The 15,021-nt window shown below is 37.2% G+C and overlaps 1 protein-coding gene across 1 annotated transcript in view; it reads right to left on the bottom strand.

Moving 5' to 3' along the window:
• The window catches only part of FYN (FYN proto-oncogene, Src family tyrosine kinase), a 100,544-nt gene that overhangs the window by 57,252 nt on the left and 28,271 nt on the right, over positions 1-15,021 (bottom strand). The window contains exons 5-7 of the mRNA XM_044675413.1: positions 12,147-12,245; positions 8,836-8,939; positions 4,761-4,939 (exon numbers count right to left, since the gene is read on the bottom strand). Of these exons, the coding sequence (XP_044531348.1) occupies positions 4,761-4,939; positions 8,836-8,939; positions 12,147-12,245 (382 nt within the window). The remainder of the gene's footprint in view (positions 1-4,760; positions 4,940-8,835; positions 8,940-12,146; positions 12,246-15,021) is intronic.

The following is a 15,021-nucleotide window of genomic DNA, read 5'->3' on the forward strand; positions in this document are numbered from 1 at the left end:
TTTTTTGAGAAAAAGCAGAGAAAAAAAATTTAAATTTGTGATGAGTTTTTTTTCCCTCCCCTTCATCCATCCTTAAAGGGTGGCACAAATTACTTTGAATCTGAGTTTCTGCACTATCTAGGTAAGATGGAAGGTTTTAATCCCAGATGTTGATTTAGATATTTTCTTGGAACCTTGAAAACCCATCTTTCACATTTTTAGTGGAGGCCGTAAGCGGGCAGATGGCACCTTTGATTTCCATGGCTATTTTCCTCTCTCTTTCTCCCTCCCTGCCCCCCTCAATGATTCGGACTCTGCTTGGAAGATGGGGGTCCTGTGTATGCTGAATGAATATATTTATAACCACAAGCCTGGCGTCAGAGCTTAAGGCTTTACCGAACAGCAGATTGTTCTAAGCTCGGGGCATGAAAGACTGCACCTGGGGCAGGGGAAGGAAGGTCAGACTTCTCCAGTCATTCTTTTGGGATTCAGACAAAACCCTACAGAATTCAAGAGCAGAGTATATACCGCTGCTGCCTGGGTCTCTACCGTCTGTTATTTTGCTTTAGGTCAGACACATATGGAAGGCAAGTGGAGAAATGTTTGCTAAGCGCTTCCTATGTGCCAGGCTCTGTGTTATAAAATCAGAGAGTGGCCTAGGACAGAGAAACACTAGACTGGAGAGGAATGAAAAAGTGAGAGAAAGAAAACTCAGACAAGTAGGAGAGTGTGAAAACAGAAAGTGAACACAGTGAAAAAGAAAGTTAAAAGCAAAGCTTACTTAGAATAGAGCTCAGCAAAGTATGGCTGAGGGCCAAATCCGGCCCAGTGGGCTGAGAGAAGCTTTTACGTTTTTAAATACAATAAAATTTTATTTAAACGTGAAAAAAAAATTTTTTTCCCTTTCACCAGTAAAAAAGCAGGTGGAGGTTCTAGTCTGAGGTAAAAGACATTTTGGGATGTGCTTTTTATTGGCTTTTATGCTATATAGAAGTCATTGACACCAACTAGGAAGGAGGTCTGTAGAGCAGGGACGTCAAACGCCAGCCAGACTCAGGAACCAAATTAAAGTATAATTGGGAAATGTTTAACAAAGTGAATAAAAATACAGTACGAGATAGATAATGTTCATTTGTGATTTTCAAAGGTGTTAGGCGGCTGTAGGCATCATTTCTGTCTGAATTTGAGCCCACTGCCAAAGCTGCCCCAAGGATCTGTGCTATTTCAGAAATACATATATATATATATATACACACATATATTCATTTATTTATTTATTTTGTCAGACACATTGATGAAGGCAAAATGGGGAGCTCTCTCAAATTACACAAGGTATAAAGTTGTAAAAGAGATCCCAATAACAATATGCTGGATCCATAGAGGCTAGAACAGTGGCCCAATTCTGGTAAGATTATAGGGGTAAATGTAAAGGTTTACATTTGGGTTCAAAAAAATCAGTTTCTCAAGTACAATATGGGGAGTGGGAGGGAGCCAAGCATGGCTAGACATCAGTTCGTTTGAAAAAGATTTTTCATTCTTTGCCAACTTCAAATTAAGTGAAACAAACAGTGTTAGCCAAAAAAGCTAACATGATCTTAGGATATATGGGAAGGCAGGTTTAGGGACAGCTAGGTAAGATGGTGTGCCAGATCTGGATTTGGGAGGACCTGGGTTTAAATCTGGCCTCAGATTCTTCCTTGCTGTGACCCTGGGCAAGTCACTTAACCCCAACTGCCTAGCCCTTTTTGATCTTCTGCCTTCAGAAGGTAAGGATTTAAGGAAAAAAAAAAAAAGACAGGTTTAAGGTCAGAATTGATGATGATAATAATGAGATGGTAAATATGGGAAATGACCTTGAGTTTGGACTTTGTAGTGAATGTCAGCAATAAAGGGAAACAGGTAAACAGAAAAAATAAAATAAAAAGAAATAAAAGAAAATAAAAATAAAAAAAAAACAACAAAAACAAAAACATCCTATTTTTTGCTAAGAGCCTGGCTGACAAGAGTTTAGAACTTATTCAAATGTAACCCAGAGGGGTGAGAGAGGCTGGTAAAAAGGATATTTTAAAAGATCCAGAAAATGGAGAACAGCCAGACATAGCTTTTTTTTTTTTTTTTTTTTTTAAATTTGGGGAGGAATTAATTTATTTAACTATACTATAAGGTCAGGCTTATGTACAAGAGAGAAAGATAAAGGGGGGGAAGGGGAAGAAGAAGAGGCCATGGAAAAACAAGTCTAGCCCATGTTGGCTTTTTTTAGATAGAAAAAATTTCTGTTGCTTTTTATAAAATTATCTTCTTTTCCATCTTTATGATGCTGTTAAGGTACCTTCTGCAACATATTTTCAAAGAATCAAAACACTAGAGACTCTACTATGCAGCTGATATTTGCTTATAATAAAAATATATTTCAACATTTATGAATCCACACAGCATCTGGGCATTTCAAGTTTATTATTCAAACTCAGATAATCTATTCTCTTTCTTTCCTCCCCATCTTCCCCAAATTATTCTTGTTAAAATTTCCCTGAAGCAAAAGTGTCGTTTGGATAGGGTAGTTGGTGGGGGGAGACAGAGAGAAGTGGGGAGGGTATTCAGACCTGTAATTTCATTGATTTAGGGGCTTTCTAGTAATGAAACCCCTTCCACGAACTGCAGATCAGCATCTCACTTGAAACTTATAGTTTAAAAATTGCCTCAGGGTGCTGAGAGTTTGAGCAACTTGTCTTTGCTCCCAGAGCTGGCTTTCCTACCTCCAAGGCCGGCTTTTATATTCTATGCCTCGCTGCTTCTCTTCATCAAGAAATGACATCTCTAATAAACTTTCTGCCCTACCCCAGGGGAAAAATAGGTCTCATCAACCAATATAACTTTATTTTATTTTTCCTCTTAAAACCCTTACTTTCTCTCTTTGTAATAATTCTAAAACAGCCAGGCAAACAGGGTTAACTGACTTGCCCAGGATCACAAAGCTAGGAAGTGTCTGAGGCCAGTGTTGAGGAATTTCTAACCACAGGAACGCAAATAAGGGAAACTAAGTCTCCAAGCCACAAAGGAATGGGTTTATTGGGAGATAGCCAGTCTCACAATAAAGCCAGACTTCTGGTCAAGACCAAAAGACCCTGACCTTTGTGAGAGGGCTCCTTTTATACTCCAAGAATATCACAATTTGTGAAATAATCCAAAACAGTGATAAAAATAGAGAGATGTGGATTGGTTGAAGTAATCAGAAAATACTTCCCATGGGTAGAAGAAGTCACTTGATAGACAAGGGTGAGAGTGGGGGAGTCTGAACCCTACTTTCTAAGCCTGATGATGTCATGGATGATGTATACTAAGGTGACCAGGGTAAGGAGGAGGTGCCAGGTCCCCAAGAGAGGCAAAAGCCTCTTTGCTAATGAAGACCCAGTCTCAGGTTTAAGACCATGATTGCTGAGGGTGCATGACAGAGCAAATTATAGGCTAAGGCCAAAACGGAGAATTATGCTAACAATGATTAACTATATCCAAGCAGTTATTTTACTTTAAAACCAATGTCACTCAGAATGGTTTTATTTATTCAGTCAATTGTTAAGGCCTGAGACCAACAGGTATGCATGTGGTACTACTGTTTTGTGTACTGAAGAAGGGATGAATTTGGGGTAGCAACACATTTTAGGGCCTTAGAATAATTCAAATTATACATATGGGTCAAAGGAAATTGTCAGCCAATTATTTGTTGTTAAGTAATTACATATTATATTTGAAGAGACTTTACTTCTCAGTGTTATCTGGGCAAAGACAACCAATGAATGCTGCCATGTATAAGTTATTTCCTCCACAACCAAAAGTTGCCCAAATACATTAAAATTAGTAGCCCTTTTGGAGATAAGACATATAATTTTAAAGTAATTAAACAGATATCATTTTCACCATTATGATGAAAATGACTTTAAGTTCGTTTAAATAAGAAAGCTCTATAGGAGACTTTTCTCTCAATGGGTAGGAAAACAGGTCTTGTCAAAAGAACAAGATATTTGGGCACACAGTGATTATGGCAGAAATGTTTTATTTAAAGCGAGGCCTACAATTCCAAACTTGGAATGGGAATCATCATCAGTATACATGGCCTGCCAAGGAGACCTTAGCATTTTGTGTCTGTGGTTCATGAGAATGTTAACTGAGATGCTTTTGGAAAGAAAGCACTTTGGAGATTTTAGGACAAAGATCAAAAACTAATAGCTCCAAAGTCTTTCCATTGTTCTCTACTCTGAATATTTCCTGAAGCCTGTATAATGAAATGCAAACTAATGTCATAAGAAATTTGTGAAGACCCACTAGCTAGGAGAAAACATGCCTTAGCTAAGCCAGCCATGGAAGATCCTCGTGTAGACTGGCAAAAAAAAAAAGAAAACCAAAATACTATCTTCTCCTGACATTTTTGTAGGGATAGAAGCAACGGGCTGCAATGGAGAGCACGAACCTCTATGGCTGGAGTAAGAAGGTCTAAGTTTGAGTCTTGCTTCAGACACTTACTTAACTGTGTGATTTATGGTTGGAGCAAAATCACAGACTCTCAGTACTTCCAGTTTTTCCTGTGAAAATGGGTCTAATAATATTCGTATGACCTACTGCACAGGGTTGTTGTGAAGAAAATAGGTTTCAAAATTTAAAAGCATGATACAAATTTGAGGTTTTCAATAATAATAATAATAACAATAACAACAACAACAATAATAATTATTATTAGTAGTATATGTGTATGTATCATTGCTTGAAACTTTTCCCTCCCTCACTATTACTTGGGAGCCAAGTAGCAATGAATAATTACCTGAGTAATGCTGGACAAGCTGCTGAAGAGTTTCAAACTGGGCTCTTGTTGTAATATAGTAGCCACCATTGTCAAGTTTTCGGATCTTGTAATGTTTGACATGGTCTCCTTTCATATCATCCCAGTCACGAATAGAAAGTGAATAGGCACCTATAAAACATGTACACTATCAAGTAGCTGTTGTTACTTTGGGGACTTAATTTTTAAAACTCATCTGATTTATTTTGATCATCAGGCAAAGACACAGAAGAGTACACACATGCACATTTTCTACCCTTTTATTTCCAATTCTTTCTATTCTATGTCTAACACTAACTTTCTCTTCTATCTCTAATCCTTTTTATCTCTCTATCTTTTATCTCTAACCTTCTTTCTCTTCTTTATTTCTATCTCTGATCCCTTTTCTATCTCTCTTTCTAACCCTTTTTGTTCTATCTCTAACCCTCTTTATCTTCTAGTATATCTCTAGCCCTATTTATCTATCTTTCTGCATCATTTGCTATTTTTTTATCTCTAATCTTCTCTCTTCTTTATTTCTTTCTCTGATCCTATCTTACTATTTTATCTCAAATCCTATCTTTCTCTCTAACCACCTTTCTGTTCTATCTCTAACCCTCTTTATTTTCTTCTAGTATATCTCTAACACTATCTTTTTCTATCTCTAAACCTCTTTATCTCTCTTTTTATCTTTAACTTATTTCTCTTCTTTATTTCTATCTGTGATCCTGTCTTTCTATTCTATCTCTAATCCCATCTTTCTCTTTAACTCTATCTTTCTGTTCTATCTTTAACCCTCTTTATCTGCTTTCTAGTCTATCTCTAATCCTATTTATCTATCTTTGTCTTTTCCTCTCTAACCCAATCTTTCTGTTCAATCTCTAACCCTCTTTATTTTCTTTCAATTCTGCCTCTAACACTATCTTTCTCTATCCCTAACCCTCTTTATCTCTCTCTCTCTTTTATCTTTAACTTTATTTCTCTTCTTTATTTCTATCTCAGATCCTGTCTTTTTATTCTCTCTAATCTTATCTTTATCTCTATCATTCTCTCTAACCCTATATTTCTGTTCTCTCTCTAATCCTCTTTATCTTCTATTTTTCCATCTCTAAATCTCTTTTTATCTTTTTTCTTCCATCTCTAACCCTATTTTTCTTTCTATTTAAAAATATTTTATTTTTTAGAAAAAATTTCCTTTTCCATGGTTACATGATTCGTGTTTTTACTTTCCCTTTCACCCCTCCTTCACCCATACCCAACCTCCAATAGCCAGTCAATGTGCATTTCCACTGGTTTTAACATGTGTCATCAATCAAGACTTATTTCCATATTATTGATAGTTGTATTGGTGTGGTAGTTTCAAGTTTACATCCCCAATCATGTCCGCCTCAACCCATGTGTTCAAGCAGTTGTTTTTCTTCTATGTTTCCTCTCCTGCAGTCCTTCCTCTGAATGTGGGTAGCATCTTTACCATAAATCCCTCAGAATTGTCTTGGGTCATTGCATTGCTGCTGGTACATCTAACCCTATTTTTCTATCTTTCCCTTCTTCCTTTTTCTTTCTACTCCCACCTTTCTGTTCTGTCTCTTATCCCATCTTCTATCCACCTTTCATTCATTGCTACCCTCAACCCTTTCCAAAGCAAAAATCCCACCTAATTCACATTCTGATCACTTTGTTTTATACCTCTCTAGTGTACTTATATAACACTGTGTCACATATTTTTGATGTATGTATTATATGTGAATATGTATGAACACATAAATATATACAGGGGCACCTTCTATGTGCACAGAGAACTTTGCTCAGCTCTTATTATAGATAAGAAACATTTGCTGCCTTCCCAAAACTTAGAAGGGGATAAGACATACACACATGAACACATAAATTATATCATATATAGAATGTCTTACATTTGGAATGTATACAGGATACCTGTATGCATGTATATGCACACAATATAGTTATAGGCACATATGTGTATATATACATACAAATGTGTATATATATATATATAATGAGATAAATCAAAAGAGATAACACAGTGTTTTTGTAAGCCTTAAAGTACCATATAAACATTGTTATACATAAATTCACATATTTTGCATTATGCATATACATATAAAATATGTAATGGAATAAACATTTATTAAGTACTTACTACATTCCAGACATTCTGCTATTTCAGGCAGGCTCTAAATCTGCTTGAAATATGCTTAATTCTCTCCTCCCTGGTGTTCTAACCAGTCTTGCTAGCTACAGAGTTTAGACATTCCTCCCTGCTCTAGTTCTGGAACCATGATCAAATCATCTCCTCTAATACTGTTGCAAAGATGTGTTAATCTATTCCTCTTTGTCATGACTTACCATCCCTGTAACTCTGGGCACCAAAGTGCCCCTACCTGGCCACTAATGCCCTCTGTGTATTGTCTCCCTCAGGTGGAATATAGCCTCCTTGGGAATAAGGGCTATTTTTGCTTTTGTATCATCAGCTCTTAGTACAGTGCTTGGCATATAAAGCTTTATATGTGATTATTAAAAATTCCTTTATTTGTTCATTTAGTCATTCATTCTACCATTGCTTTTCCTTCCCTAAGGCAGGAGGAAATATAATGAGTTGGATACTGCCCAGTCTTCTTACATAGAAGAGAAGGAAAAGGCCTTTGAGGTCCATTAGTTCATTCCTGACACTTTTTTATAGTTGAGGAAACTGAGGACAAGAGAAATGAAATGATTGGCCCAAGGGAATAAGTTGTGGAGGCAGAATTTGAACCCTTGTTCTCTGACTCCAAATCTAATATTCTTTCTTTCTTTTTTTTAATATTTTTTATTTTTTAGAAAAATTATCATGGTTACATGATTCATGTTCTTACTTTCCCCTTCACCCCCCAAACTCCTCCCCCCTCCCCTTAGCTGATGCGCATTTCCCCTGGTTTTAACATGTGTCATCGATCAAGACTTATTTCCAAATTGTTGATAGTTGCATTGGTGTGGTAGTTTTGAGTCTACATCCCCAATCATGTCCGCCTCAACCCATGTGTTCAAGCAGTTGCTTTTCTTCTGTGTTTCCTCTCTAATATTCTTTCTAATGTAAAACACTGCCAAAAGGCTTTTCTTACTTTTCTATATGTATTCGTATTTTCTATTCTATTTGTACAAGAGTTTAGCATGGTGCTGGGGACATAGTTGTTTTTTTAAAACACACTTTCAGTTTTATAATTGATACTAAGTGTTGGTTCCAAGATAGAGGATCAGTAATGGTTAGGTTAAGGGACTTGCTCAGCCACATAGCTAGGAAGTATCTGAAGCCAGATTTGAACCTAGGACCTCTAAACTTCAGACCTAATTCTTGATCCACTGAGCCACCTAGCTTAGCTGCCCCTGTCCATCTTTCCTTAAGGGTGCTAATGAGTTATGGATTAATAAGGAAAAGGGTGTGAGGGAGAAGAATCATATAGCCAGTAGGAGCCCAATTCTCCTTCTTCCAATAAAACTGTATGATTTTTCACTGAAAGACCAAGGATTTCTGAAGGGAGGAGAAACCTAGCAAGGCCTAGAAATTCCAAGATTCTATATTCTTTGGAATAGAAAAGCTACATAACGATTAATTAATATATGTGGGTTAAATCTTTAATACAAGCCAGGCACTATCTAAAGAACTGAAGATAACAAAGAAAAAAGCAAAAAGAGTTCCTGCCCTCAAAGAGTCAATGCTCTAATATCCCTGCCCTGGGTAAGTGGTTTGGTGGAAGGATGATATCTGCCCCACTATAATGTAGTCCAATAGAAATGACTTTTTGTGATGAAATTAACAGAATTTCTTCTTCATTCTTATTGAATAGAAAGTGAGCTTGTAAAAAATCAATCAATCAATCTATCTATCTATCTATCTATCTATCTATCTATCTATCTATCTATCCATCCATCCATCTAACTATCCATCCATCCATCCATCCATCCATCCATCCATCCATCCAATAAATCTCTTTCCCCTCTCCCCAAAAGAAACCAAATAACGACAAAGTAACTACTTTCCCTGGTCATCATACCTTTGGTGGTTTCACTCTCTCGGATAAGAAAGGTACCTCGTGGATTTCCAAAGGACAAGAGTTGTCTTTCTGCATCTTTGCGGCCAAGTTTCCCAAAGTACCACCTTTTGGAAAGGCAAACAGGAACAAGGAAAGGAAATATTTAATCACTCATTTACACATCAGAATCAGAATCCACTCTCTTGACTCTGATGAGTGGAAGAAAGTTGATGAGTCTCTGAATATAAATCCCCTTCTGGTGGGTCTCTCCTGGTGTTTTTAGTGTCATTCAAGTCTTTGTTTATTTGACAATCGTGCCTGTTCTTTTTCAGTCTTTCTTCATCTGTTCCCTGCCCCCTACACAGCTTCACTGTTAGCTTTAATTTTCCACAGTGGTTTTATAGTTCTTTCCCAGGATTTTTAATCAAGGCAAATTGCAGAATCTATGAATTCTTTAGGAGATCTCTCAGTAGGGAGAACCCCCTGAAGTAAATTCCATTTATGACCTAGGGAGTTGCTTGAGACACGCTACTCTACATGACCTCTTCCATGAAGTCATTCTTTAAAAATCAGCAGACTTGAATGGTAGTAAAATTTTCCTCCTCTTGAAAGATGGTAGGGAACCAAGCTTATATTAAAATTCCTATCTGCCTATACAGATGCAAGGATCCTCTGCCTTGTGAAAATTAAGTTGTGGGGAAGCAGGTAGCACAGTGGATAGAGCACCACACCTGGAGATGGGAGGTCCTGGGTTCAAATATGGCCTCAGATACTTCCTAGCTGTGTGACCCTGGGCACTTAGCCCCAATTGCCTAGCTCTAACTGCTATTCTGCTTTGGAAATGATTCTAAGACAGAAGGTAAGGGTTTAAAAAAAAAAAAAAGGAAAGGAAAGGAAACTGTACTGGTTCTGGGCTCAGAGGGCCTTAAGTTAAATCCTGCCTCTGATACTTACTACCTTGAGGCTTGATTTTGTCATAAATAAAATGAAACTTTGGGCTAGATGGCTTCTGAAGTTCCTTCTAGTTCTAAATCTATGATCCCAGTTCCCTGGCATTTGATCCATGAACATAATTGCGATTCCACGGGAAAAACAAGACAGAACAACAAAAAAACAAGATTGGTCTAGGTGTATGCAAAGATCATTATTCAGGTAAAAAAAAATTTCAACTCAGAGGACAGTCAAACTAGAAATAAATTGATATATTTTTAGGAGTCTCCTTGCTCACACAAAATAATGTAGAGGCTATAGTGAGTTCAAAATTACTGCTGACCTTTAATGCTTATTTTTACGCATCCCTTCTCACACAGTAGGTGTTAAATATTTAGTGAAACAAAGGCTTACAGTGAATATCAGGGGGGGTGTTAAGTTCCTCTTGGATGCAGCTACAAGAACACTCTGGGATAAATGGGCTCTTTTATTTGTGCCTTCATTTTTTGTAGGCTTATTTTTTAATCAAAAAAGAATTTTTGATATCCCCTTTTGATAAACATTCCTTAGGATTATATTTTAAAGGAATGTCATATTAAAGTAACTCAATTACCTTTGTTATACTATTAAAATTTTTTTTCCTTGTTCTGTCAAGTCCTATCAAAAGTCAGTCAATTTACATAAGGAAAAGGGACAGGGGTAACATTTATTTATTAGGTTCTGAGTATTATACCAGGTTATGGAAAAATGCAAAGAAGAATCCTAGAATATTCAATAAATGGTCTACCTATAGGAAAAATTTTAAAAATATTTAAACATGATAAAGTCCAGGTTCTATATTTGATATTTTTATGCTTGTTATTTATCTGATATCATCATTTCATTGATCCAGCATCTTTTCTCCTTTAATGTGTATTAAGATTCCTATATATCTTTTTATCCTATGGGATTCTTGTCTATGGTTAGCATAGCCAATCCTCAGGTGATCTAACAAACATACTAAAGAGCTTTTAATATCTCCTGATCACTAACTGTACCACTCAGGCCATCCAGCTGTTTTTCCATATGGGGCTCACTTGCCTTTTCTCATCATGATTAACTTCTGCTAATATAGTTTCCACCACTTCATTCTAGATCCTAGCGTAATGAAGTTCCAATCCATCATATGTGCATTCTGATCATTGTCAGATTTTCTTAAGGAAGAAAACACTTTATCAAAGATAGGAGAAAGAGAAGAGATTCCTTTTTTGCCTCTTAACTGCAATGACTCTTGAGTTCACAAAGTACTGAAACTACATCTCTAGTTCAAAGAAACAAAAGAATTTAGAGGATTGTTGGGTCAATTGTTTGAGAAACATGGTCCTCTGGGCTTGCATTCGTGTTGTAAGTAAGCTTTAACAGAACTCAGAAAAGCTCACTAGAATGTTTTCTTCAAAGCATCTATAATTAATGTCATATCACAACCCAATGGCTAACAATGCTTTCTTTTATTTCCAGGTTAGCCAATGTTCCTCCTTCTACCACTTTTAAAAGCCAAAAGTCTTGAAGAAAACCCCTTCTCAGAGCATAACCTTATTTGAAGTTAGAAACTATAATCTGACATTTCAGGGGCACCTTTTATCTAGTAGGATCACGAAATGGTTTTCAAATCTGCCTGGAAACATAAATGTAATTTTTTTCATTCACTAGTGTTGAAATCTAGTCACAAGGGAAATAGAGCTCAGGGTCACTGAACATTTAAAAGCAGGAAACAAAACAGATCTTTAGTGAAAAATAAGGGGAATTAAAGGCAGCAGAATGGTCCAATTGGGGATTTAGTCAGAACAACGAGATGAACCTTTATTCATGATGAAGTGAATACCAGAATATTGACATGAGGATGAGGACTGACTTTTCATGACTTTCCTTCCACTGGGGCCAGATTATCGTTCTTCTGGCTGGTCAATTGCTTTCAATATCAGGTGACAGAACCAAGTTTCCATGTTTGGCAAATCAATGCTATTCCTTGTCCCAGAATGGAATCAGTAAAAACTGAAATGAGCCCAAAGGCTACGCAGATTAAAATTCGACTGCCATCTAAGGGAATCTTTCCCTCTGTGACCCACTAGCTCTTTACAAGGAGAGGTAGCCACGGAGTCATTAGGACCACTTTAGCACAGTGGGGAGATACAAGAGTAGTTTCTTGGTCTTAGGAACTTGTCCTAAGACTGATTATCCTTAATCTGAACTTATAACTAACCCTATACTTACTACTCCTTGGTAGGATCACTGCCACTTAATGAACAGTGAAGCAAAAGCTAAGAACAAACAGAGCTCTCCACCCTCTACCTTAGCACTGTGTTAGTAATTCTTTGAAATGAGTGGTTAAAATAAAAACAAACAAATTAAGAACAAAGACATACTCTTCTGCCTGGATAGAGTCAACTGGAGCCACATAATTGCTGGGAATGTAACCAGTCTCTCCTGTAGTCAGGGAACGGGCTTCCCACCAGTCTCCTTCTCTGTAAGACAGAAGTCAGAATCAAAAAAAGAAAAAAAGGAGAAAGAGAAGTTAGTACATTATTCTGTAATATAATTTATATTCATGTATCTAAAGTAGTTAAAAGAATTAGAAGACTATTTACTAATTATTTATTCATTCAAAATATAATATATGTGTAGGATACTTCACTGTGGAAGGCAGCTAGGTGGCTCAATGAAAAGAAAAACACCATGCTTGGAGACGGAAAATCTTGGGTTCAAATCTGGCTTCTGACAAATCACAAATAGCCCCAATTGCCTAGTACTTACCATTCTTCCATCTTGGAATCAAGTATTGATGTTATCTGTTGACTTTTTTAACCCTTACCTTCTGCCATGGAATCAATAATGGATTCAACTGGAATCAACTGAAAACTTGAATCAATATTGATTCCAAGACCAAAGGTAAGGGTTAAAAAAAAAAAACAACAACAAAAAACCTATTATCTGCCAGGCACCATGATAAGGTACTAGAGATGAAAAAACAACTTGGATACTATGCTCAAGAAATTTAAAGTAAGTAAAAGCTAGTTCTGGCTTTACAGCCTAATTTCTCTTGACTGCTCTGCCTCAGATGAGATATTTGTAACGTATTTAACATAATTCTTGTTACACAGTAGATACTTAATAAAATGCTTGTTCCCCTTCATCCTCCCCAAATTCCAACATCTCCTGAAATGAAGGCAGCAAACTTAAGTCACGTTGCCCTATTTCTACCGACACTGATGAAAGCTCCATCAATCAACACATTTATTAAGGACTAATTATGTACCAGATATTGTACTAGGCACTAGAGATGCAGAGGCTAAAAATGAAGCAATCCTTCCTCTCAAGATGCTTGCATTCTATTGGGGGAGACATGATCTCTTGTCCATATATAAGGAAAGGCAAAATAAATACAAAATGAAGACATGGTGGTTAAAGAGAATAGGATTTATAGTGAAGGTACTGGCAGCTCCAGCTCAAAGAACTATGAACTGAAGGTAGATTTGTGCTCTTTGATGAAAGATTTAGGATGCTGGGTCACAGAAAAGGTTTGGGAATGCTTCCATGGAAGGTACAAAACTCTTAAAATTTCAGCACTTATGTTGTGGGGCAGTGCAGAGCAAAACAGAGACCCCAAGACGCTTTTGGGAAATATCACTAAATATCTTAAAGCACTGCCTAGATGTTCACCAAAACAAGCTTCATCCATGAAGGGAAAATTGAACTAAAACTTCGGGGGAGATCTTTGCCGTTACTGTAGTTGTGTAGATGCATTATGCTGATGTGCAAAGAAAAGCAAGAGAGCCAACCTCACTGCACCTATGATGTGCCATGAATCTAGTGAGGACATAATCTTTATTGTGCGGTTAATGCTCTAAGTTCAAATGATACAGGCAGCCAGGCGGCACAGAGGGCAGAGTGCCAGGTCTGGAGATGGTTTGGGCTCCAAAAATGTCAAATTTTCAAGTGTGTGAGAAGTGTGGGGTAGAGGTAGGCATGGCTACATGTCAATTGCTTTGAAAGAGATTTTTCGTTCTTGCAAACTTTAAATGAAGTGAGACAACAGTGTAGCCAAAAAAACCTAACATGATCTCAGGGTATATGGTAAAGCAGGTTTAGGGGCAGCTAGGTAAATAGAGCACCAGGCCTGAAGTCTGGAGGTTCTGGCCTCGGACATATCCTAGCTGTGTGACCCTGGGCAAGTCTCTTAACCCCAAATGCCTAGCCCTTAATACTCAGTATCAATTCTAAGTCAGAAGGGCAAAGGTTTTAAAAAAAAGACATAGATTTTAGATCAGATTTTCCCCAAAGAAATAATGTTATAATAGTGAGGTAAGATCCTGATGCCCAGCTTTTTTTTTTTCCTTCTGGCAATCCCCACAAATGCTATTTTTAATAATCTAAAATAATGAAATAATATTTTATACAATGTATAGCTTTCTAAGAGCACTCAAATCAAACAGGGCAATTTAATAAAAAATTACATACAATTAATTTACTATGTTACAGCATCCTAGCTTGTTGTATAGCCTTATTATCTTATTCCTAATTCCTGCATTGTTTTTACACGTCAAAAGATAAAGGAACAATTGTTTCTGGGAGATCTTTGAGGAGACTGTAAGTAGGAGTTTTAAATGTTTTTGTGTCAACAGACTCTATTGACAGTCTGGACCCCTTCTCAGAATAATACTACCAAATGCCTAAAACAAAAACACAGAGGACTACAAATGGAAGTGATTAAGCTGAAATACAGCAATCAAATTTATTTTTTAAAGTTCACAGGCTTCAGGTAAAGAAACCTTTGCTTTAAGGAGAAAGGTAGGTAAAGTACTTAATGCTTTTTTGAGAAACCTGATATAGGAATGCTCACTTAGCTGCCTTTTTCCTTCTTTCCACTGGAAATTCCCCACCAACAAGCATCAGCATGCAAAAAAAATCAACTGGTTTTTTGCTGCATCTGAGGTTGGCTGGCATCCATTTTCCCAAAAGTAGTTGAGTAATATGTACCTTAATCCACACGCTGCCTGCCTGCCTGCGTGGCTATGTGGGCAACGGGCAGAGTGCTGGACGTCAAATCCCTCCAAGGCAGCAAGGACTGCCACAAGGGGGCAGGGAAGGGGAAGAGAAGAGGCTGTTACTTGTAGGCAGAAAGAGCCAGAGCCAGTGGAGGGATCTTTCCTGACTTGAGGGGAGTCTAGGGCAATCTTATACACAATAGCTCTGTGTGTGTGTGTGTGTGTGTGTGTGTGTGTGTGTGTGTGTGTGTGTGTG

This window comes from Gracilinanus agilis, chromosome 4 (assembly GCF_016433145.1).
Source record: "Gracilinanus agilis isolate LMUSP501 chromosome 4, AgileGrace, whole genome shotgun sequence".
In the NCBI taxonomy this organism is placed as follows: domain Eukaryota; kingdom Metazoa; phylum Chordata; class Mammalia; order Didelphimorphia; family Didelphidae; genus Gracilinanus; species Gracilinanus agilis.